The 26,146-nt window shown below is 38.0% G+C and overlaps 2 protein-coding genes across 5 annotated transcripts in view; one reads left to right on the top strand and one right to left on the bottom strand.

The window, feature by feature from the left end:
- Positions 1-13,718, bottom strand: part of LOC115214016 (protein lin-7 homolog C) — a 38,162-nt gene extending 24,444 nt beyond the window's left edge. For 2 of the 4 annotated variants that reach the window (XM_029783034.2, XM_029783035.2), the window contains exon 1: positions 1,055-1,122. Coding sequence is in view for 1 of the 4 variants with exons in the window: in XM_029783033.2 (XP_029638893.1) it covers positions 13,569-13,605 (37 nt within the window). In the remaining 3 variants the exon portion in view is untranslated. Of the gene's footprint in view, positions 1-1,054; positions 1,123-13,568 lie in introns of those variants that run through there. The other 2 variants (XM_029783033.2, XM_036505037.1) reach the window with 2 other exon arrangements.
- A 1,734-nt stretch (positions 13,719-15,452) lies between these two features.
- Positions 15,453-26,146, top strand: part of LOC115214149 — a 31,516-nt gene continuing 20,822 nt past the window's right edge. Inside the window, exon 1 of the mRNA XM_029783221.2 lies at positions 15,453-15,686. Coding sequence (XP_029639081.1) covers positions 15,530-15,686 — 157 coding nt within the window. The 5' untranslated portion in view covers positions 15,453-15,529. The remainder of the gene's footprint in view (positions 15,687-26,146) is intronic.

The raw sequence follows: 26,146 nt of genomic DNA, 5'->3' as shown, positions 1-26,146 counted from the left end.
GTGGCATGGGGTAAAAATTTTTGAGAAGTAGTTATTTGTATAGTTATGCTATTTTTGGCCGCAGAAAGTTTATTAAAAGTGAAATTATTTGTTCGGCAATTACCGTAATATTTTCAGCTGAATCGCTTGGTTATGTATTTTTGTGTATGTGTGTGTTTATGTGCGTATGCATAATATACATACATGCACATAAATATAGAATGACACCCCCTTGATATTTTATTAGTGAAATTTAACACAAATATTTTTCAGATTGTGCAGGAATCTATACTATGTGAAAGGTATTTGTAGAAAATTTCATTAAAAAAATATTCGCTTTTCTGAAATCAGTAGTTTCCGTCCCATTTGAAGGAATTTTTCACAACTGTGCGCCGTATAACGAACGAACGTCACAAAATGCCTATTAGGTGTATATATCCATTGTGTACCACTGAGCTATTTAAGTATTAAAGGGAAAATAATGGCTGAGATAAAGAATACGCACACCACCCTTTTTTTCGGCGTAACCCTAACCCTTAAACGCCTAGGGTGCGTATTCTTTACCTTCGTCAAAATAATGATGCAGCGAAGAAGATAAAAAATATCTGTCAGTAGCTAATATTATTTTGTAATTTGTAAACCAGTTAACATATAAAGCGCGACGGGCCACGATCGTGGCCGCCAGGCACAGATCGATGGGTCACGATTGTAGCCCAGATAGATGCATTTAATTTGTTGCGTTTATTAGGGTCTAATGTCGCTCAAACGCTCCGATACCCCACAGAATGCAAGAGGACTAATTGCTCAACTAATGACTTTTCAGATGATATTGCCACTATTATATACCAAGAAGATATTTTAACTTTTTATTTTATGTATGCATGATGGTCACATTTTCATAAACCGTGCTCAGTAGTCATGCTATGTAAGTGCAAATCCCAGCGCTTCGTGGATCAATAACTTACTCTAGTTAAGCATATTACGGGCACTAAGCTATTTTAAAGTAATTAGAAACTACCATTATAGTTATAACTAGTTTAATATTGATAGTTAAAGAAAAGAAGATTCAACTTACATGGTCAGTTATTAGATTTGTTCTACTTCTGGATATTTCCCCCCAATATTTACATCGAGTACCTACAAGGATATGCATATTTCGTAATATATTACTATTTTATGGATAATGATGACTCAAAAGTACTCGACAACGATTAAAGGGAACTAATAAAGCAGAGCACCGGAAATAGCCTTAGATGTAATATTGTTTTTTAACAAGAAGTACGAGATTTGGGGGGGGGGGAGTATTGGCGATTATATCGACTCCCTTACTCGACTGGTACTTTACTTTATTGGGTACTACAGGCGAACAGTGGTCCCGGTGCGCGCACACGCGTAGTCGCGCAAGCTAGTCGTGACTAGTCGATCCTACAACGACTACCTAGCAAAGTAAATAAAACACAAAATAATTTTTTTTACACAAAGTAAATAATTTTTTTAGACAAAGTAAATAAAACACAAAAACACAAAGTAAATAATTTTTTAAACAAAGTAAATAAAACACAAAAACACAAAGTAAGGATCGACTAGTCACGACTAGCTAGCGCGCACCGGGACCACTGTTCGCTAGTAGTACCACTTTATTGATCGAATAAGGACGAAAGGCGAAGTTAATCTCTGTACGATTTAAATTCAGAACGGAACAAATATACGAAGGTATTTCGTTTCCGACGTGCTAACGATTCGGCCTTGGCCAGGAGAAATATTAACAAAGGCCAGCAATTTCGGGAAAGTACTAAGTCGATTACATCGACTTGATTACAAGTACTAAGTTGATTACAGTCCTCAACTGGTGTTTATTTGATCAACCTCAGCTCAATTTGAGTTCAGAACATGAGACGGACGAAAATTATTCTACCAGCTCACCATTTATGTATTCTTTTACTTGTTTCAGTCATTTGATTGTGGCCATGCTGGAGCATCGTACTTATTCTATCGGTCTCCGCTAAGTTACGGGGACGTAAACACACACACACACATATACATATATACGACGCACTTCTTTCAGTTTCCGTCTACCAAATCCACTCACGAGGTTTCGGTCGGCCCGAAAGACGCAGTGGGAATGAACCCGGAACCATGTGGTTGCTAGCCACTCCTGCGCCTATAATTGCAATTTAATAGTATTGCTATTAAATTGCAATGTTTAGCAACAGAAGTAGAAAGGATACGAACTCCGCCGATAAAGTTACCACATTGAAATGATATGCTACAGTCACCCAATTTACAAAAAAAAAAAAATACGCCACTAAGATTAATTACACCCAATTAATTACCAGTTTATAGTTTTTTTTGTGGTGGGAAGGGGGAGCTAAAGCAGTTTCGCACCTCTCATTTAAAAATGCTTTTTTTTAAAAAAAAATTTCCAATTTCTACGTTTTAGATGTCGGAGATTACGAATATGCAAAATAATAAATAACCCCAACACACACACACATCGAAAATTTTGAACTTTAGCGAATTCTTTTCACCTATGTTTAAGATGACGAAGATTTCGAATATGCAAGAAACCTGGTTTTCAAAATTTTAAATTCAATAAGCAATAAGATGTCTATATAAAGAAATAGATAGATATGTCTTCTTGTGGCTAAATACAACAGTAACACCGTCTTCTATAGGACCGCCACATTTAGTTGACAAATATATTTTATAAGTAAACGGACAGGAATAAATAGATAGACAGACACATAAATAAATGGATGAAAAGCTCAAAATGTTAAAGGGGGGCGGTTTGAACCCCTTATTAAACTTCATAACATTAATGTTTGTTTCTCGTAAAATGGTTTATATTTAAAATTAGAAATATTGTATTTCTAAATCTCTCTGAGAGTGTTATGCAGTAGCAGTACGATAAAGTGATGGTTTATTGCCGACTTAATGTGGCAGTCCCAGGAAAGGGAAGAATGTTACTGTTATTTAGCCCTAGGAAACACCGTTTCCAGTTTGCTACGTGACACAACGTTCTGTGTCCTTAAGTTTTCAAACAGGGGAGATAAGCACCAACAACGCCAGCATTCAAAGACTAGTTCCAGGGTAGTTGCCCTTCATCAGTCTGGATTAGCTTGGCCTTGCTAGATGTCTGCTAAATCGCTGTTGAAAACTTATAGAATTTCAAGTGAAATAAATTTAATTTACATTAAATTATTATTTACAATTATTTAAGGCAAACACAAGTAAAACGCTTATGTTCGTCAATTCGGTACAATCTCTTTATAAAAAACAAAGTCAAAACTAGAGGGGGGGGGGGTTAAAAACATTTTTTTTTTGCAAATCATAATCTCTGACATCTAAAATGTGGAAATCCCAAAAAATGTTTTTCAAAAAAATGCATTTTCAGGGAGAGGTGCGAAACAGCATTAGCCCCCCCCCCCCAACTTTTTTAACATAAACTAGTACAGCTTAGAATTTTTGTAGACATTCAGGAATTCCACATTCGTGCAAATAATATTTAATGAGTTTGTTATTATTAAAACTATTAAACTGATTTAATTACCGTTGTATAGTATATTTTGTTAGCAATAAAACACCATACTTGATGATTGCCATCTCTTAGTAATTCACTGTTGTCAATGGCATTTCTGATTGTCCATCCTTGACCTCTCAGATGACTATTCAGTCCCACTGCAAATCTGCGAGCTTTCAAGTATAGGTGACAGTTGTAACGCATTATGTGCTTCCAACTGGTCTACACATGTTGCTACTTTTCCATTGCCAGATGGAATGACAAATGAGGTCACCAGACAGGCATTGGTATGTCATTGAACTACAGTGATAAATGCTTGTACAATATGAGGACTGCTCTCTGAGTCTCTGTGATTAGTACCGAGTAACAGGCCGCAGTGAGATGGCTTTACTGCACGCCCTGACACCAACCAAGGGTATTTCTACATCACCGCGTTCCGCGTTTAGATGGATTGTCATCACATATGCTAGTTAACCCATAGTTGGGACATAACAGGTCATAGTAGACCTGGAACGATAGTAGCTATGAGGTAGTTCCATACTCCCCAAAACACTGGAACTCCCGTACCAGAGCCTCACTAACGGATGCAATTTATAGTCATACCCAGGTCATATTATAAATGATATATTTTTCTTTTTCATTTTCAGACATGCTACTTAAATTTCTACGGAGACAAAAAATGAACATAAAGCATCTAAAAGCATAAAAAAAAAATACCAAGGACGAAAATGAATTTTATTCTCTAAATCCTAATTTAATGCAATATCCTCCTGCCAATTTGTTGAAGAAACCAGCCCAAGCAATCTGCTGGTCGGTCTACTGCCTGTTGATTACTATAATGACATACTGAATAAAAGGGCCCAACAAACATGTAAGTAGGAGCAGTCTAGTGGTATCTCAGTAATCTTTTTAACCTGTGATATTTACTAAGAATGAAGATTTTTATGGTTGGCCTTCCATCCCAAGTATCAGGTGAGATCCAGGAGGATGCTCAGCTGTTTATGACAATGACATGAGTATTTAAGGTTGCTTCAGAAATTATAAGGAACACCTATATTTCACGATGTAGTGTATAGATTAGGGGTCCCAAAACTTTTTAGACCATCAACCTCATCATGGAATCCTTGACCTCTCATCAACCCTCAGGCATGTACAAAAAAAATAAATAGATAATAATGAAATAGATGTACAGTTTCAGGCATTTATTGATCCCACCCCAGGGGTTGAGATTGACCATTTTGGAGACCCCTGGTATAGCTGATAGTGTGCATGCCTTTTTCTTGCTTTTTTTATTTTGATTCATTTCCAGTGTTACTTTCCATTTCTGTGTGTCCAGGTGAGGCAACTTGCTCAGTCCGGACATCAAGCAATGGCACGTGAATGTCTGGCCTAGGCTTCAGTCACATTGGTCTTTTGCTAAAAGAAAAAGCTCAACTGTGCATGCGGTAACTACAGATGATAGCAGTAGTTTGCTAACTGGAATTGGTTTGACCTTTGTTTTCTGTTTATCCACTCAGCATCTAGTGATATTTACTCCAACCATAAGTAGTAGCACTTGTCAGTCTCAACTATAGATTAAATAACATATAACCACTTGAGCTAAGACATTTTGGAATCATGGGATGCAGTATGGTGGACGTGAACTATTTTGGCAGATGAAGTTATTGAGTATTCACTGAATAACTTCATCCGCCAAAATAGTTCACGTCCACCATACTGCATCCCATGATTCCAAAATGTCTTAGCTCAAGTGGTTATATGTTATTTAATCTATAGTTGAGACTGACAAGTGCTACTACTTATGGTTGGAATAGACCTAGGAACAATTAGTAGCTAAGAGGTTATTTCATACTCTTCAAAACACTGGAATTCACCAAACCAGGTTCCCACCACCAGATGCAGTTTCAAGTCATACTTTCGTAAATTATATTCTATAGTATCCTCATCATCATCATTTCAGATCTGCTCTCTATGCAAGCATGATTTTTGGTTTGATTTCTGACTGGGTACTCTTCCTAATGTCAACCACTTTACAAAATGTACTGGGTGCATTTTTCATGGCACCAGCATTATAGGGGTTGCTTTGTAACTTGCAAGACTAAAGAGCCCTCTCAAATGAAAGGAAGGATTAGAATTAGAGTGGATGCTTTAACCATTTTGATACAAATTCATTCGAGATTGCCCCTGGTTCTATAATACAAACTTCCTGTTTAAAACCACCAACTTAAAGGCAAAGTTATTTTTATAAATTATTCGTTATTTTCAAAATCAACTGAAACAAAAGCAGTATATTTAAACAGAAACATGATAACAAAATAATTAAATCATGTTGACAGAGAGCAGGAACAAATTTATAGGAGATTTCCACTTCACTTTACTTTGCACTTTACTTGGGGAAAGCTGGAGTGAGACTCAAAAGAGGAAAATAGTGATTTCAAGGAGTCAGAATTTACATGGTAACATATCTAAGAGATTATAGCATGGATACACAAAAATCAACAAAACAATGATAGCAAGGTATATAGAAACAGGTTTCTTACAATAGCAGAATAATATAGTAGATAAGGAGAGTGATAGAGGGACGTGTTAGGGTGAAGAGGTGTGAAGGTTGCAAGTGGAAAGGAGTGAGAGATAAATATTAAACAAAGAATGAGATAGAAATGTAGATGATAAGAATGAGGGATAAGTATGGCTTGAGATAAAGGGGTTCAGTTGAATGAATAGCATGCAGATACATTATGTTTTGAAAGCCTCATTCACAATGTTGTGACTGAGAAGACTTGCAGGGTAAGTCTTCTCGAGTACAACAAATCACCAATCATCACAGTCTCTTGTCATGAGTCTTTGCAATCCAAAATCAGCTTTCACCACTATCTCACCATCTTCCACAGGTTCCATCAACTGTGAGTGATCATCCGTATACATCACGTCCACACCAACACAGTCTTCTCTTAACACATTTTTACATGCTGCACATCCAGTGGAGCATGTTTCATCAACATCATCATCATTTAACATCTATGAGACTTGAAGCCACACCTCCATAAACATGACAGACATACATACATGTATATATATATATATATTTTTTTTTTGTACTGCCCACAAGGGGCTAAACATAGAGGGGACAAACAAGGACAGACAAAGGGATTAAGTTGATTACATCGACCCCAGTGCGAAACTGGTACTTTATTTATCGACCCCGAAAGGATGAAAGGCAAAGTCAACCTCGGCGGAATTTGAATTCAGAACGTAATGACAGACGAATTACCGGTAAGCATTTCGCCCGGCGCACTAACGGTTCTGCCAGCTCGCCGCCTTATTCCTGTCATTAAACATGTATATATATATACGTACATATTCACTACACCAAATTAAAGACCAAAGGTATTTATGTATGACATAGCGTCATGGTTTCTAGCTATTTCATCACCAAGTGGGTAGAGGTCCTTACATTTTAACATCATGTCTAAATAGAGGGAATAATTTAATAGTACTTTACTGCAACAACAGTCAACACCAAATATAACTGAAAAAGTCTGAGCTTTTGAGTGGTGGCAGTAATAAGGACGTTAAAATGAAACCTTTATTCCTGTCATTAAACCTAATCTATCACACTGTTACCACCACAAAGAATCTGTGGCATAACTTAATTATATACAAGGACATACTGCTTCTTTCAAATTAACAATCTCCAACTTGCTCACCTTTCACCATGGTAAGTGTCTCTCATAGAGCCTATACAGGTGATAATTTAAAATAAAAAAACCTCAACAGGTAGCTTTAGTTTCAGCTGTCAATATGGCATGACTATTAAAAATGCCTTGAGATAAGACGTAATCATCATTTAATGACTATTTTCCATGCTGCCCTGGGATGGACTGTCCACCAGGATCCCACAAATTTACTACCATTCTACAGCAAAGACAGGCAGAAACTGTTAGAAGACAGATAGAAACTTTTTATATATATATATATATATATATATATATATATATATATATAAATAAATGAATGATAGAGTCAGGAAATGGAATGCATGGGAAACTTTATTGCTCACAACAATCGTTTCAACACATCCTGCATCAATCCGTCGCAGGTGGGAAGCTATACAACTAGTTGTGATGCACCCTTGGTGCAGAAGTGTGATGTAACAAGGGGTATCTTGTTAAATGAACTATTTCGCTTGAATTTAATACAGCATCTAATCAGATACTCGATGTACACTGAGGAATTCCTGAGGTAGATCCAGCAACAATTGCATAATTACCATGGATGAAGCCAGGTAGCCATAGGCAGTGAATGTGCTTCATTGGTTAACTACTAGGAACATACCCAACGCTTAGATATACTCTTTTACTTGTTTCAATCATTTGACTGCGGCCATGCTGGAGCACCGCCCTTAGTCGAGCAACTCGACCCCGGGACTTATTCTTTTGTAAGTCCAGTACTTATTCTATCGGTCTCTTTTGCCGAACCGCTAAGTGACGGAGACGTAAACACACCAGCATCGGTTGTCAAGTGATGTTGGGGGGACAAACACAGACACATAAACACATACACATACATATATATATATATGACAGGCTTCTTTCAGTTTCCGTCTACCAAATCCACTCACAAGGCTTTGGTCGGCCCGAGGCTATAGTAGAAGACACTTGCCCAAGGTGCCACGCAGTGGGACTGAACCCGGAACCATGTGGTTGGTAAACAAGCTACTTACCACACAGCCACTCCTGCGCCTATATATGTATATATCATCATTATTGTTTAACGTCCTTTTCCATGTTGGCATATGTTGGACAGTTTGACTGAGGACTGGCAAGCCAGAAGTCTGCACCAGGCTCTAATTTGATCAGGCAGGGTTTCTACAGCTGGGTGCCCTTCCTAATGCCAACCAATCCGAGAGTGTAGTGGGTGCTTTTTATGTGCCACTGGCATGAGGGCCTGTCAGATGGTACTGGCATCAACCATGCTCAAATGGTACTTTTTAAAAGCACTGGCACAGGAGCCAGTCAGGTGAGAATGGCAACAACCACATTTGTATGGTGCATTTTACGTGGCACCAGCACAGACGCCAGTCTGGTGGGATTGGCATCGACCACATTCGAATGGTGCTTTTTACATTCCACCGGCACAGGTGCCAATCAGGTAGTACAATGATTTCACTTGACTCAACAGGTCTTCTCAAGCACAGTTTATTGCCCAATGATTGAAGGGTACTCTTAAATAGGCCAGTTATGCAATACAGGCATAGGCTACAGTTACGGTCTCACTTGGCTTACCAGGTCTTCTCAAGCACAGCATATCTCCAAAGGTCTCAGTCGCTTGTTGGCCTCCACGAGGCCCAATGTTCGAAGGTTATGCTTCACCACCTCATCCCAGGTCTCTCTGGGTCTACCTCTTCCACAGATTCCCTCCACTGTTAGAGTGTGACACTTTTTCACACAGCTGCCTCATCCATATGCAACATATGACCATACCAGTGCAATTGTCTCTCTTGCACACCTCATCCGATGCTTCTTATGTCCAATTTTTCTCTCAGAGCGCTTACACTCTGTTGTGTATGCACACTGACATTACACATCCAGCAGAACATACTAGCTTCACTTCTTGCAAGCTTAGGCATGTCTTTAGCAGTCACAGCCCATGTTTCACTACTGTGTAACATGGCTGTTCGCACACATGCGTCATACAGTCTACCATTTACTCTGAACGAGAGGCCCTTTGTTACCAGCAAAGGTAGGAGCTCTCTGAACATTGCCCAGGCTATTCTTATTCTAGCAGTTACATTCTCAGAGCATCCACCTCTGCTACTGACTTTGTCACCGAGGTAATGGAAGCTCTCAACTATTTCTAGTTTTCCCCACAGGCATGTGATAGAAACTGTTATATATATTTTTGATGACCCTATCAGTGCTGGTGCCACATGAAAAGCATCTGGTGCAGGTGTCACATAAAAAGCTCTGGTTCTGGTGCCACATAAAAAGCAGTGACGCTAGTCCCACATGAAAAGCACTGATGTTGGTTCCACATGAAAAGCACTGGTGCTACATAAAAAGCAGTGATACTAGTGTCACATAAAAAGCAGTGATGCTCGGGTCACATGAAAAGCAGTGATGCTAATGCCATGTAAGAGGCACCAGTACTGGTGTCAGGTAAAAAGCACCAGTGCTGGTGTCATGTAAAAAGTAGTGATGCTTGTGCCACATGAAAAGCACCAGTGCTTGTGTCATGTGGAAAGCACCAGTGCTTATGCCATGTGAAAAGCACTGATGTTTGTGCCACATGAAAAGCACTGGTGCCTGTGCCATGTAAAAAGCAGTGACACTGATGCCATGTAAAAAGCAGTGATGCTGGTGCCATGTAAAAAGCACTGATGCTGGTGCCATGTAAAAAGCACCCACTACACTCTGTAAAGGGGGTTGGTGTTAGGAAGGGCATCCAGCTGAAGAAGCCATGCCAAAACAGACAATGGAACCTGGTGTGACTCCCAACCTTAGCAGCTCCTGTCAAACCATCCATCTCATGCCAGCATCCAACAAATGTTTAATGATTAAAATAATATGATTTATGCAAGATCACACTACACTCTCTCAAAGAGAAATACATATACATGTGAGAGATATAAACACATCTAAATATATAAGAATAAAGATTTTACACACACAGACATATATGCAACCTTAAGGATAGTACTAACATGTTACCTTAAAGATTATGTCAGTTATAGAATCAAAGAAAATTACTCATACATGTTAAGATGTGTGAAGAAGTGCCACCCCCAAACTGTTGAAGGAATCCAGGGGAGAAGTAGACCCAGGAAGACATGGGACGAGGTGGTCAAGCATGATCTTTGTACAGAGGCTATGAAGAAAGACCGAGACCTCTGGAGATATGTTGTGACTTCGAAGACCCGACAAATGAAGTGAGTTCATGGCTCGTAGGACGGCCTGCTGTGCTTACCTTGGATCGTAGGGCGACCTGCTGGGCTTGAGGAGACCTATTGAGTCAAGTACATCAACATCAAAATAAAAATTCAAATGGAAATTGCAGTTAAGACACCCATGCCGGTGACACATAAAAAGCACCGTCTAAATGTGGCAGATGCCAGCACCGCCTGACTGGCGTCTGTGTCGGTGACACGTAAAAGCACCAACCGATCGTGGCTGTTTGCCAGCCTGCCCTGGCCCCTGTGCCGGTGGCACGTAAAAAACACCCACTACACTCATGGAGTGGTTGGCATTAGGAAGGGCATCCAGCTGTAGAAGCACTGCCAAATCAGACTAGAGCCTGGTGCAGCCTCCATGGCTTCCAGACCCCGGTTAAACCGTCCAACCCATGGAAAACGGATGTTAAATGATGATGATGATGATAAGAAGGTGAAAAGATATCTTACACTTAAAACTCATACTTGTAAATGCAAATATAGATTAGTCATCAAGTAATACTGTTACTTTTTCAACTCCTATCTCATTTTACTTTGCATTTTTGTTTTTTATGTTCTAAGTACTTTTTTGATTGACACCGAAAGGATGAAAAGGAAAAGACTTCAGCATTATTTGAACACAGAATGTAAAATGCCAGAAAAAAAATATCACCAAGTACTTTGATACTCAAACGATTCTCTCAACCTGCTATCTTTGTGCTTCAAATTTTGACAGAAGGCCTGTAATTTTAGGGGGAGAATTAGGCTTAGTTGATTACATTGACCCCAATATTTGACTGGTGCTTTATTTTATCAACCTGAACAGATGAAAGACAAAGTTGACCTCAGTGGGTTTTGAACTTGTAACACAATGAGCCAGAACAAATACTACTAAGTATGTTTTTTTTCAAATGTTCAAATGATTCTGCTCCTCTAATGATTTCTGATTTCAAATAATGGTTTCAAATTGTGACACAAGACCAGCAATTTTAGGACAGGGTAAGTCGTTACCACCAATCCCAGTACTTGATTGGTACTTTACTTCCTCAACTCCAGAGGGACTAAAGGCAAAGTTGGTCTCAACAAGATTTGAGCTTAGCATAAGAGCTGGAAAAAAATAACCCTAAACATTTTACTCAACGTGCAAAAACTGTTGCCAGCTCTCCACATTAATGATAATAATTGTTTCAAATTTTGGCACATGGCTCAGAGGTTGTGAGTTCAATTCCTAGACTTTAGCAAGACACTTTATTTCACATTCTTTCAGTTCACTGAGCTGTAGTAATAAGTTGCGATGTCATTGGTGCCGAGCTCTATGAGCCGTTGCCTTTCCTTTGGATAACATTGGTGGCGTGGAAAGGCTGGTATGTATGGGCGACTGCTGGGCTTCCATAAACAACCTTGCCCAGACTTGTGCCTTGGAGGGGAACCTTTGAGGTGCAATCTCATGGTCATTTATGACTGAAGGGCGTCTTTACCTTAAATGTTTCAAATTCGGGCACAAGGTCAACAATTTAGAGAGAGTAGTTGAGTGGATTAGATCGACTCCAGTACTCAACTGGTACTTGTTTTATCAACTCCAAAAGGATGAAAGGCAAAGTCGACCACAGATGGTGAACACGGATGAATTTAGGACATGAAGATGGATGAAATGCTGCTAAGCATTTTGCCCAGCGTGCTAACGATTCTGCCAGCTTATATATATAATATATATATATATATATGTATATGTATTAGTCGAAAAATACAAGCATTCTGGAATGTTTAACCCTAAGCAGGAAGTAGAGCTGAAATGATTAACGAACATTTCCTTTTTATTTTAATTATCACATTATTTTCAGATTCATGAGGCTTTAAAATTATTAATTTCTAAAACCTAAATTAAACCAGTGCAATCAGAAATGTTTTTCATAATGAATTTTAAAAAGTGAATTTCATTTTCAAAGTAGAGTTATTATTTTCATATAAGAAACAAGTGTTTTATTAATAAGTATATTTCTTGAAATCTCAAAAGGTAAACTTTGCACTCTGCCTTTTATTTTAGTTTGATAAGATGTTCCAACAATTCAGATAATTCTAAATACCTACAAAACGATAACGACAAATTGTCTCCTTATGACACAGAGGAATGTAACGCCTGTCATTTTGTACAATTGTCATGCCTGACATAGAAACTATTTCTGGAAAATTAGTTGAAACAATTAAAAGGACGTCACCATGAAAAGTAAAATGTAAGCAATTGAATGTGTATGTAGGGCGGGAATCGAACCCTTCGCAGAAGTTGCAGATGGGTATGTTAACATGAAAATAGAATCACTACACAAGCTATCTAGAGAAATCAGGTAGATATGTGTGAGTAATAATAACAATACACGCGTTCACTGAGTTTATTATATATCTCGTCATTTCGTATACATAAGACATTAGGTACAGTATTTAATTGTCCTTTCCTATTTCAAGACAGGAGGGTGTGATCTGAAGGATGGGGAGATTCAACTGTTAGTTCTAGCAAATCATGCGACCACACAGAAGCCATTCTACATTTGTTAGAAATAGACTTAGTTGTTGTTTAGCTCCTGAGAGAACCGATCTGTAGTGGAAAGCGTCCCTGTCGTGACCATCTCATTTACTTTTTTTTTCCCCCCAGAACATCAGAAACTAAATTGTCAAATATATTCATTCAATGATACGTGTATGAGTATACAAATACATATAACACATGTAAAATGGATTTGCGTGTGTATGTATATATATAAATATATATATATGTATATATATATATCATTTATATATACACATGTTAATATTTCGGATTATGTGTTGTGTATTATATGTATTATTATGAATGCAAGTAGGCCGCATAAACATCAATGAAAATGTGTTAGAGTTTAGTAAATAAAATACAATAATAGAAGAATCGGTATGAAAAAATTATCGGTGATTCGATAGAGAAGAGACGACGTCCTGGGTAAAGGTGTCATAATTGCTTAAAAGTTGAGTTTAGAAGTAAATAAATAAACCTGATAAATATATGTTAGAGAATTAGAATACGAGAAATAGAGGTGTACTAAATGCGTACGGTTGATGTACAGAAAATATATGTATACATATTATAAATATATAAAACTGAAATGAAAATACCTTTCTCTAATGTAAGTGGTTCAGACATCGTGGACATTTTCTAACCTGTAGTAGCAATGACCTGTTTTTTTTTTTTCTCCCCCAGGTGTTTCTTTCCCTCACACAGAACCTACCTCGCACTACTGGAGTCACAAATCACATTAGCCAACTTTAACACACACACGCACACACACACACATATATATCTTTAAACATCTGGACAAAAAAAAAAAAGAAAAAATAACGAAATTTAAATAATAGTGGAAAGTATAAAGATATATTACGCTTATATTTAAAATATAATTTTTTTTTTAAATCACTAAGAGTTTATTATCGATTTTATTTTTCTCCTTCGTGATCAAAGCCTACTTAATCTCAACTGATCCAGTATAGCAGCTATATTTCAAAAATTCACTTTCAGTTTTTAATGTTTATTTTCTAGTCTTAAAAATAGTTATGTCTTTTAAGCAGTTGGAAAATTGAATGAAAAGGAAATATTTCCATAGTGAAAACATAGATAGGCATATGATGTGGAAACAACTAAAAGCACGGAAACAATAGGAATGAAGTTGCAGCATTTCGTTATTCGTCAAACACAATTTCTATTTTAGAAGTAACTTTAATTCAAGTCCTATGTTACATGTATTTAATAACATAATAAATCGCATTCTTTTTTTGATAAACAAGAGTTCGTTTATTTATGAGCAGCAACGTGTTACCAAGGATATGACGGGGATGTACAAATATCAGCTCCACGGAAACAGGAGACAGGAGTTACACAATATATGAAGACAATAAAAAAACTTAGATAAAATGCGCAAAACAAATAACCATAATATATATATATTAATCAATATCAGGGTAGCAAAAAATTCAAGAGACATTTTTCGCCACCAGCGATCCAGTGAGAAAGAAAAAATAGTCAACCGACCCACTCGAAAGAGCAGCTAAACTCAAACCGCTGAATTTGTTGTAATTCAGAAAAGCAAAGGAAAATAAAAACATTATTTTCCTTTGCTTTTCTGAATTACAACTATTTAGCGGTTTGAGTTTAGCTGCTCTTTCAAGTGGGTCGAATGGCTTATCAAGGCCATTCCTTAATATTGTTGTATATATATATATATTATATATATATATATATACACATATATATTGTATGTATAAGAAATGATAATGGGGTCTTCTTTAGGAACTATGATACCAATTTTGGGGGAAAACGGTTTGTCGATTACATTGGCTCTAGTACTTGGCTGGTTCTGCAATTTAACGACAACAAAAAGGCGAGAGGCAAAGTTGACCCAAGTGCGATTTGAACTCAGAACATAAAGGGCCTGAATAACTACCGCAAAGCATGTTTCCGACACTCTAAATAACAACAATAGATTTTGTTATATTTTACCTAAACAGAAATAATCATTTGTATAACCCAAAATACTTCACACCATTTATATACCACTATAAAATGGTCAAAACTTTTCACACAGGAACTTAGTTTGATTTGAAAACCCCACTAGAATGGGAGAAAGCGCTAATACATGATGATCTAAGTTATATGATGTATAAAAAATGTAATATACAAATAAATATCTGTAAATATAAAGCCATCCGATTTTCTGAGTACCTCATTTCTTCTAATATATATATATATATATATATATTATATATATATATATATAATATATATATATACACACATACATATAGATATATACATACACACATATATACATATATATATATATATATACACACACATAGATATATACATATACACACATATATACATACATACATATATATATATATATATATATTATATATATATATATATATATATATATATATATACATATATATATATAGGGAGAGAGAGAGAGAGATACACAAACAAACACACGCACACACAAATATCGGAATACTTTCATTTTCGTTTCAGCATTCCGAGTTTTCTTTGTTTTGCGATTTTGAGTAAACAGTGAAAAATGCGACGGAAAACATGCATAGTTTGGAATTATTTCACGGCTGTCAGTGCTCAGGATGCCTTTTGTAAGATATGTGGCAGGAATGTTCGATACCATCGCTCTAACACGAACCTCAGGAGTCACCTAAGGGTATGGCACCGTAAGATTTGGTGTGAAAGTAAGTTTTCCTTCTGTCTATTGCTACTTGAAAATAGGTCTTTCCTCACTTCCTAGGACTCATAATAATTTTCTTCCCCTCTATTCATGCAGTATTACTTTACATTGATGGTTTTGTCTGTGAATTTATACAACACTTCCGACAAAGGTGATCCTCTCTTATTTCTGTTTTGATTAACAATTCAGCATCGGTATCATTATTATCACCAGCAGCCTTAACGATTCTTCTGCTGGTCATCTGAACCAAACTAGTCATTGAGACGTCTCTTCGTCAAGGAAACTTCTATAAAGATCGTCCTAACCCCTTCAATTTAGTGTGATAGATCTAGTAATACCAAAATTGGGATTATGCCTTCAACTACCTTACACTGCCACATTTAAAATGCCCAATTGTTACTCGTTCTGTCATAATCTTTTCTACAATAGACACAAGGCCTGAAATTTTGGGGGTGAAGAGGCTAGTCGATGTAATCGACTCCAATGTTTCTCTGGTACCTAATTTAATTGACCCTGAGAGGATGAAAGGCAAAGTCGATCTCGGCGGAATTTGAACTCAGAACGTAGCAACGGATGAAATACCGCTAAGCATTTCATCCAGCTCGCTAAGGATTCTGCCAACACTCTGTCAACGGTCTGTCATAATAATAATCTTTTCTAGCATAGATACAGGGCCTGAAATTTGGTGGTGGTGGTGGTGGTGGGTTAGTCAATTACATCGACCCCGGAGCTCAACTGGAACTTATTTTATCGATCTCGAAAGATGAAAGGCAAAGTCGAACTCAGAACGTAAAGTGTCAGAAGAAATAGCAGTACATTGGCAAAAATCAGAATACTTTGCGGTGTTTCTGCCGGCTCTTACCTTCAGAGTTCAAACCCTGCTGTTGTTACCTTTCATGTCTCCGGAATCGAGGAAATAAAGTATCAGTCAAGCATTGGACTCGATGTAACTGATTAATCCACTTTCCTTAAAATTGCTGGCCTTATGCCAGATACGAAAGGATTATTATTATTAAAGGCTTTCGCAGTCGGATCGATGCAATCAACTAATTCCTTCCACCAGAATTTCAGATCTTGAGCCTGTAATGGAAAGTAAAAGGCGTTAGATTGGCCGAATGGTTGGTGTATCATACAAAATGCTTAACAGCACTTCTTCCGGCTCTACGTGCTGAGTTCAAATTCCGCCGAGGTCAACTTTACCTATTATCCTTTCGGGGTCAAATACTGGGATCGATAATATCAAATAATGCCCTCTCCCCTTATGTCCGAAAGACATTTCTTCTTCATGCTTCCCTTGTAAAGTTTTCTCTTTTCAACCGTTGTTCGCCTTGTGCATGTTCATACACAGAAACCTTACTAACGTTTGGAGCAGGGCACTGCAAAATGTTTGGAGCGGAATTCAGGTGCTGCTCCTTACGTTTTTCGAATTTCGCCGTGATGGACTGCACCTTTCATCCTTCCAGGTACCAGTCAAATACTGGGTATGTGTGTAGGGGGAAGGATAATCGATTTTCTATTTTTAAATTTATGGACTCATGTCTATTAGGTCAGTTTTGTCTTTCATCCTTTCGGGGTCGACTAAAAAATAGGCTGTCTATCTGATAATTGTTCTTGTTGTTTGTGTTCTGATTTCAAACTCCATCATAGTCTACAAAGGTGGTAGACATACTGTGTCGCCCGGCTTAACACCACCACCTAACACCTTGGATGTTTTTAGCAAAATCCATCCTGTTGTAACGTACCGGTTTGAGGATACCTTCCTCATTCCCACCTGTCTCGGAGGTCTTGTAACGGGTCATGGGCACTACCTTCTCTCTTCTGATTGGTGGGATTTTAAAATTATTTATTGATGTAACTTCCAACACTACACATTTCATATACCTATTAAATGAGACCAGCTAATAAAGTTTGCGTACAGTTTAGCGCAGTTCAGTGTGGCTTCCATCTGTTGCCCTACATACACCTAATTGATACTCCAGTCGGATAGTGAAGAAAATGCGGGTACAAATGACAGCAAGTCAAGCCGATTCATCTGTCAAGATGTGTACAGTGTAAAGGAAAGTTCAATGCGTTCTTCGGCTTGTGAAATTTGAATCCATGACATGTGTTTGTCATGAATACAGTCACGTGTTTAATGATGAGCCACCACATCAAAACAGCATTCGCCGTTGGAATCGCCAGTTTAAGGAAACTGGCAGCTTGCTGGTTGCAAAACCTTCCAGCAGACTACCGATGAGTGACGAGTCTATTGAGGCTATAAGGGACGTCTACCTACGGAATTCAAAGAAACCAGTGCATGTCTACGCTAAGCAAGTAGGCCCTAAGAAGAGCACTGTTCACAAAGTTCTGAAGAAACGTGAGTAAAGTTTATTGGTTGGTTTCATATTCAACATGTGTTTGAAATGTGCAGTGTTTCAAGTTACATCAATAGTTTTGAAATGCCATAATGACTTTATGGACACATTGTATATATCCGTCACAGATTCCTGCCTTCCAGGTCTTCAGTTTTAGAGTCTGTGGAGCCATCCATGGGGGCTAAGCTCTTTGTGGATGTGAAACCATTTCTTACTCTGTGACCAGACGTAGACTTAACTACCGATAAATGCATTACTGCTCCATGCTTCAGAGTGTGCTTCTTTTTAGGATATCTGATGCATTGACAAGATATATATATATTTTCTTTTATTCTTTTACATGTTCCAGTCATTTGACTGCAACCATGCTGGAGCACCGCCTTGAAAAGTTTTAGTCGAATAAATCGACCCCAGGACTTATTTTTTAAGCCTAGTGCTTATTCAATCGGTTTCTTTTGCTGAACCGCTAAGTTTCAGGGGTGTAAACATACCAACACTGGTTGTCAAGCAGTGATAGGGGAGAAATACACACACACACATATATATCATAGTGGGGTAGGCCAGTTTATGGGGTTACCCTAGGTTTCTAGCTCATAAGGGGCTTAGCTTTACAGGGCCCAAACACTGCTGGCCTGAGACCTCTTTAAAATATGGTGGGGGAAACGCATCGTTTTTAAGGATAAAACTCCAGGTAATTATCTCCCTTTGCCTTTGTTCATCGATCATCGACCGTGCTGCCATCTTGTGGTCACCAAAGCACCACGGAAGAAAACAATTGTCTTCCTTCGGAATTTTCTAAAATGCAGACATGGTTCAAAAATCTCCATCCTGGAATTCAGGATGACCCATGGCACAAGCAAATCTTTAAGGATCCTCATGCATTCAGCAATGCATAACTTGCACTGTTTTGTCCTGTTGATGTAGGGGCCTGGGTTCTCGAGTATTTTCCATGAAATCAAGGTGGAGGCACATGGCCTAGTAGTTAGAGCAGTGGACTCGCGGTCGAGGGATCGCAGGTTCGAATCTCAGACCGGGCGATGTGTGTGTTTATGAGCGAAACACCTAAGCTCCACACAGCTCCGGCAGAAGGTAATGGCAAACCTCTGCTGACTCTTTCACCACAACTTTCTCTCACTCTTTCCTCCTGCATCTTGCAGCTCACCTGTGATGGACCGGCGTCCCATCCAGGTGGGGAACCTATACACCAAAGAAACCGGGAAACCAGCCCTTATGAGCCAGGCATGGCTTGAGAAGGAACAAACAAATGCAATCAAGCATGGAATCTCTTCGTCTCATAATTGCCAGACATGGTTGGCCAGCAATTGCTCTACATCTTAGAGTGTGCTGCTTCTCCTCCAGATTTATGTATTTCTACAAATGATATATATATATATATATTTTTGTCATTTGACTGCGACCATGCTGGAGCACCTCTCCTCTTCTCCTCTGGAAGCCATCTACTCGCAATACCAGAGGGTGTATACTCTCCTAACCTGATGTAATCTCCAGGGATACAGGCATCCAGCAACAGGACCTCCGTAATGCTATGATGGACCGTGAAGTCTGGCATAGCATGGTAAATTCCATTGTCTTGACCACGGTCGAACAATGATGATGATGACCGCCTTGAAAAGTTTTAGTTGAACAAATCGACTCCAAGACTTATTTTTTAAGCCTACTGCTTATTCAATCGGTTCCTTTTGCTGAACCACTAAGTTGCAGGGGTGTAAACATACCAACACCGGTTGTCAAGCAGTGATAGGGGAGAAACACACACACCACACCGTCTCCGATGAAGGATATAATTAATAAATATCCTGGAAACAGCTGTAAGACATTCTATCTATAAATGCTCTAATATCTACACAGCCTTGGATTTTATCTCATTACGCAAAAAATTCTTTTATATATATGTATATATATACATACACACACACAGTGTTCTTTCAGTTTCCGTTTACCAAATCTACTTTCAAGGTTTTGGTGGACCTGAGGTTATAGTATAGGTGCCACGCAGCGAGAGTGAAGGTTAATATAGTTTTCGTGACCAGGTCTTAAACTATATATTAACCAACGTATCTCGAAATAAATATCAATGGAAATAGTAGTTGTGATACCTGTTCCGGTGGCACGTAAAAAGCACCATCTGAACGTGGCCGATGCCAGTGCCGCCTCAACTGGCTTCTGTGCCGGTGGCACGTAAAAAGCACCATACGAACATGGCCGATGCCAGTGCCGCCTCAACTGGCTTCTGTGCCGGTGGCACGTAAAAAGCACCATCCGAACGTGGCCGATGCCAGCGTCGCCTCAACTGGCTCCTGTGCCGGTGGCACGTAAAAAGCACCATCCGAATATGGCCGATGCCAGCACCGCCTTGACTGGCTTCCGTGCCGGTGGCACGTAAAAAGCACCATCCGAACGTGGCCGATGCCAGCGTCGCCTCAACTGGCTTCTGTGCCGGTGGCACGTAAAAAGCACCATCCGAATATGGCCGATGCCAGCACCGCCTTGACTGGCTTCCGTGCCGGTGGCACGTTAAAAGCACCAACCAATCGTGGCCGCTGCCAGACTACCCTGGCACATAAAAAGCACCCACTACACTCGAGGAGTGGTTGGCATTAGGAAGGGCATCCAGCTGTAGAAACACTGCCAGATCAGACTGGAGCCTGGTGCAGCCCCTGGCTTCCCAGACCCCGGTCAAACCGTCCAACTCGTGCTAGTGCGGAAAATGGACGTTAAACGATGATGATGATGATTTAATGTACACAATATTCTGCAAGCCTGCATCTTTCTAAGCCACCCACCTTCTACATACACAAGTGGTTGTTCAACCTGTCTCAAATAAGCACTAAATCTCCGTCATGCCACACACATCCTCACATCATATGGACATAATGCATTGGATCGTAATCTTTAACTAAAGTAGCGTCAATTAATGGTGAACTTTGGTTTTAGGGACATACATCGGCAGGATAATTAACTAAACTAAAACTCGGGAAAATATGAAAATTGATTTAGGTTTCCAGAGTAAGCGGAACAAATTTGATAAAGTCACTTACAAAATAATTTGTTTAATAACCTGTTAGTATTTTATTTTCAGTTTTCTTTTTTTTTTTTTTAAATATTTAAGTTTTTTAATAACATTTATTTAAATTTGAATGATAAAGTTGTTAAAGTAACTTCGAAGGGCTTACATAGAAAATAATGGTAAATTTTGGGAAGTACACCTGCATGTATTTCACTAAGGAAAAAGAAAAACCTCGGATTTTTTGCATTGAATCAAGTACCCTGACCCCCTAATGTGCTGCAAACCCCTTATTTTTGTTCAGTAAAAAGGGGGGGGCAGTCCCCCACCATCCCGGAATCGTTAGAAATTTGTTTTGGGGGGCATTGAAGGAATTGTGGTGACCTCCTAATATACCTCAAAGCACTTTTTTTAATACGGAAAATGGGTGGGAGGGTCCTCGAAAATTTCACCATTCCCCTTCCCGGAATCATTGGAAAATGCTTGTTTCTTTTTATTTTTACATTCAATGAATTACGGTAGCCTCTTAATATGCTACAAAATCACTTGTTTTGTCCAGAAAACAGGGGTTGAGGTGGGGGTGGAACCCACAGAAATTTCACCCCCACCCCAACATTTTACAGGAATACATTTTCAAGAGTGTGGATTACATGGTTCGTTATTAAATATATACTTACTAGTTGGTACTATATGAATTAATATGTTAACATTTATATTGTGTGTATTTTATCCTAAAAATACTTTTTCTGAAGTCGTAGTCTACGAAATGTATGTGTGTATGCATATATACATATATATATATAATATATAAATCCCATTCTGTCTGTCTGTTTGTGCGCTTATAACTTGAGTGTTATTCATCCAATCGTGCTGAAATTTTAAACATGGATACATGAGAGAGCTAGGCATTCCATAATCTAAAAAGATTTTTTAAATTGTCAGTTTCAAAGTGAGAATCACTATTTTTGTAATGTTTGCCTTTCCATCAGATGATTAAAACTTCTATTTTTATTTTTATTAAAAACTACTGTTACGTATCCCGTTGTCCTTACCACTACGTCGATTCCACTATATATATTGTGTTAAGATTCGTTATCAATCAATTATCCTTATTGAGAAGAAACAGTCAAAAGTAACCACCACATACAATCACCAAACATCTCCACTACTTTAACACCATACTAGTTAACCTTCTTCACTTTTACAGCTGGCATGAAAAACTACGAGGAAAAGGCAACCATTTTAATTAAGCAAAAAAGAGAAAAAACTGATTGCTATTAAAACGCATAAAATTTTGGGGCTCTCATTCAAACTGCATAACAGGCAGAATTGTCAGATTCTTTGTAATACATTCTCCATAAGATTTTACAGCTGCATAAAATTAATCGACCAATGTTCAGTATTCTTTCAGTAAACAAGCTGAACAGATCAACATTATTAGATAAGTTTGTTTTTTTTTAATCACAATTCAGTCACTTCTAAACAATAATTTTACTGCTTCTAAATTGCTTGAGTTATGTCATTGAAACACCCTTAACTTTTAGTAGTCCGTTTGACAAGTTCACAGAGCACTACCAAATAAGTAAGATAACAAATGCTTCTTTCATCAAAAGATTGCATTCACCCTAACCAATAGTAACAACCCCATATGATCACCAAACATCTCCACAACTTAACACCATCCAAGTTAACTCTCTTCACCTATACAAACTGCCCAATGGACAGGGTGGGCATTTACTTGTATATATATATATATATATATATGAAGCCAGTATGATCCGATGGATGTGTAATGTCAGTGTGCATACTTGACAGAGTGTAAGTACTTTGAGAGAAAAGTTGGACCTAAGAAGCATCATGTGATGTGCAAGAGAGACAACTGCGCTGGTATGGTCATGTGGCGAGAATGGATGAGAATAGCTGTGTGAAAAAGTGCCACACCCTAGCGGTTGAGGGAACCTGTGGAAGAGGTAGACCCAGGAAGACCTGCGATGAAGTGGTGAAGCATGACCTTCAAACATTAGGCCTCACCAAGGCAATGACTAGTGACCGAGACTTTTGGAAATATACTGTGCTTGAGAAGACCCGGCAATCCAAGTGAGACCATAACCTTGTGGCCTATGCCAGGGGTGTAACCAGCCCACTTATGCTTACCTTTCCTTCATTGGACACTAAAATATGGACTGTCCGTATTTTAAAACCAAATTTTTCTCCAGAAGTTCATGGCTTCACAGGAATAAGCATGGAAAACTGCATCAAGATAACCAGTTTTCAGATTTTTTACTTCCTTTTAAAAAATGCAGATTTTGTGAAGGAAACAAACCAGATCCTGATTAAGAAATGAATATTTAATATGACAAATTTTCATATTTTTTACGTCATTTTAAAAGTGAGCTGATTTTGTGACTCAAACTAACTAGATCCAAGTACTGTGAATACCATCCTCCACAATTTGCTACTCATATGAAATACATATGTATTTCAACAATTACTATCAAATACACTCTCTTTCTTGAACATAAAAATCCTCTTCCCAGGTGTCAATAACTTATATGTCAGATTGTTGTACAAGTTCTAGCTGTTTTGATAAGGAAAATCAGAAAGGTTTGAAATGATTTCATTGGCATTCTTTCGATAGACAATACTTTGATCTCATAAGTGTCACATGGTGGAAATAAATACAATTACCAAACTTTCAATTCATTATTTCGTTTTTTTTTTCAATCATTATCTGCTGATATCAAAATAAATAGTATATTGAAAAATATAAATATTTTCTAAGGGATGCCATTTGTGGCATCCAAGGATCAAAAGGGGGCCTTTGGCCAAAATGGGTTGAGAACCTTTGGTCTAGAGGAAGGGGGTTAAGCCCATACTCTTCTGGTTCTGCAAGATGGGTAAAATCAATGCAGTCCTAAAGAGAGATACAGACAGACAGACTGACAGACGTATGTGGAGAATGGATTCCAGAGGGCCAGAATTCTGACATGGAAGAATTGAATGTATTAATTGGTATTGTATCTGATGGGTGTGGGGAAGGGTAGCATATGGGTGAGAAGGAGAAGAGAAGATAATGAATGAGTTAGAATAGCTTGAGTGGAAGTGATATGTGATAAGCCATCTCCATGGGGCAGATGCTTCTGAAATAGCTTTTAGACAGAGTGAGAGAGAGAGAGAGGAGACATCACATTTCTGAACCAGGAGTTGGAATGTATTGGCAAAAGACTTCATGCCAATCAGTTGAGTGGCATTTCTTTGGGTGGAGTCTGGGATTTATGTATGCTTAGCTCCATCCTAGATGTGGGAGTAATTCTCCATTGTGGGCCTCCTCTGATTTTTGTAGTGGATTAGTAGTTAAGGGGTAGAATATTTTTGCCAGCTTCCAAGAGAAACATAGGTCCTTGGTATGTTGATTATTATATATATTTGCCAGGATTTATAATTGTCTGGTTTCACATTTGTGGATTCCAAAAATAGCATGGGACTGAGCGGCATCAAAAATCCCTTTGACTACTTTCTATAGACTCTATTAGCTGATCCAGTAATATTCTGTTTGAAGTGAGGGTATGGCCAAATCTCTTTGAAACAGAATCAACTAAATAAGGCTAATAGTTTTATATCTATATTCTTTATGTCTATATTTCTGAGAGAATAATATTATAAACCCAATAGATTGATGTATCAGAGTTTGCGAATTGGGGGTTCAAACCCAGTGGAGATATTTTGTTGTATTTTAGCATAATACTTCATTCATTGCGCACTGCCTTAAATTCATCATCTATACATGTGGAGTTATACATGTGGAGTTCTTGCTTGTTTTGTTTTTTTTTCTATCTGATATACATTTCTCCCTGGTAATTTTAGTGATGTAAAGTTTGGAGTTTCATTTGAACCAACTTTTTTATTGCTGGATGCCACCTTTCCTATTGCTAATCACAAAAGAAGCTAGAATGTTTATTTCATTCGGTCAATTGGAGATAATGTTCTGTTTCTTGATTAGAAATGCAATGTATTTACTGTAGAAAGTCTCAACACATTATCAATGCGATCTGAAGACCAGCACTTTTATTTCAGCTTGTCAATGCTTCAGTGTGACACTAGCAATGAATGGGTTGGACTCATTTTACTTTCTTGAGTTCAGATCTATTGCAATCATTTTCTCAATGCTGAACATTTTATTCTACATTACCTCAGTACATTTAACTGTCAAGAAATGTTACCTGCTTTTTAGACTGATACCCTGAGCTAAATCCCCAGACTTTTCTCTCTTTTTTTTTTAAGTCAAGAGTGAGGAGACAATGCCAATATCTTGATACAGGTTGAAAGCTGGTCTGATCCAGTCCCTTTGATGGAGTTGGTATCCTTCAGACTTGTTCAGCTGATTCAAGTGATGAAAAATATCTGTTATGTAGGCTAGTTTTTGAAACCCTTTTCCATCTTGATAAACTCTGGGCTGTTTTCTTTTAACCATTCCTGTAATTCATCTTCCACTTCAAAAATCCTATTTAGAAGTATTCCACTGTCTCTTTGATTTCTTTGTGCAACAAGAGATTTTTATGTACTCTGTGTGTGAACTTTAACATAACTTTTAAACATTTCCGAAATGAACTAATCTTTGTTTAGTGGTGTTGATTATTTTTCCACCATCATCAAAAGTGTTTTGCGACTCATCTTGCTAGGGGTTTGAAATTAGCACTTCTTTGTGAAGAATAGAAGTCAGTATTTGCATTTTCTTGTTTTACAACAAAAATGAAATCTTTTACAGAACCAGTAACTGATGAAGAACCATCAATATAGATGCCAATGCAGTTCTTCTAGGGAAGGCCTCTGGTTTCCAGACATGAAGACAAAATATTAAATATATCTGTTCCTTTGATTCACTCAAGCAATTCTTTGCAACATAAACAGTTCTCTTGAAGAATTTATTCTCATTCACAGTTTTTACAAAAGCTGCACAGATTTTATTGGTAAGATCTGTCAACTCATCTCTCTCAAAAGGAAAAAAAAAATTGTATTTTCCAGATTATCATAGGATTTGGCAATCTTTTTGGGAAGTGAGCCAAAGTGGGTTTTAACAAAATGATT

This window comes from Octopus sinensis, linkage group LG7, assembly GCF_006345805.1.
Source record: "Octopus sinensis linkage group LG7, ASM634580v1, whole genome shotgun sequence".
Classification (NCBI taxonomy): Eukaryota; Metazoa; Mollusca; class Cephalopoda; order Octopoda; family Octopodidae; genus Octopus; species Octopus sinensis.
This window is presented reverse-complemented; position numbering and strand designations above follow the sequence as displayed.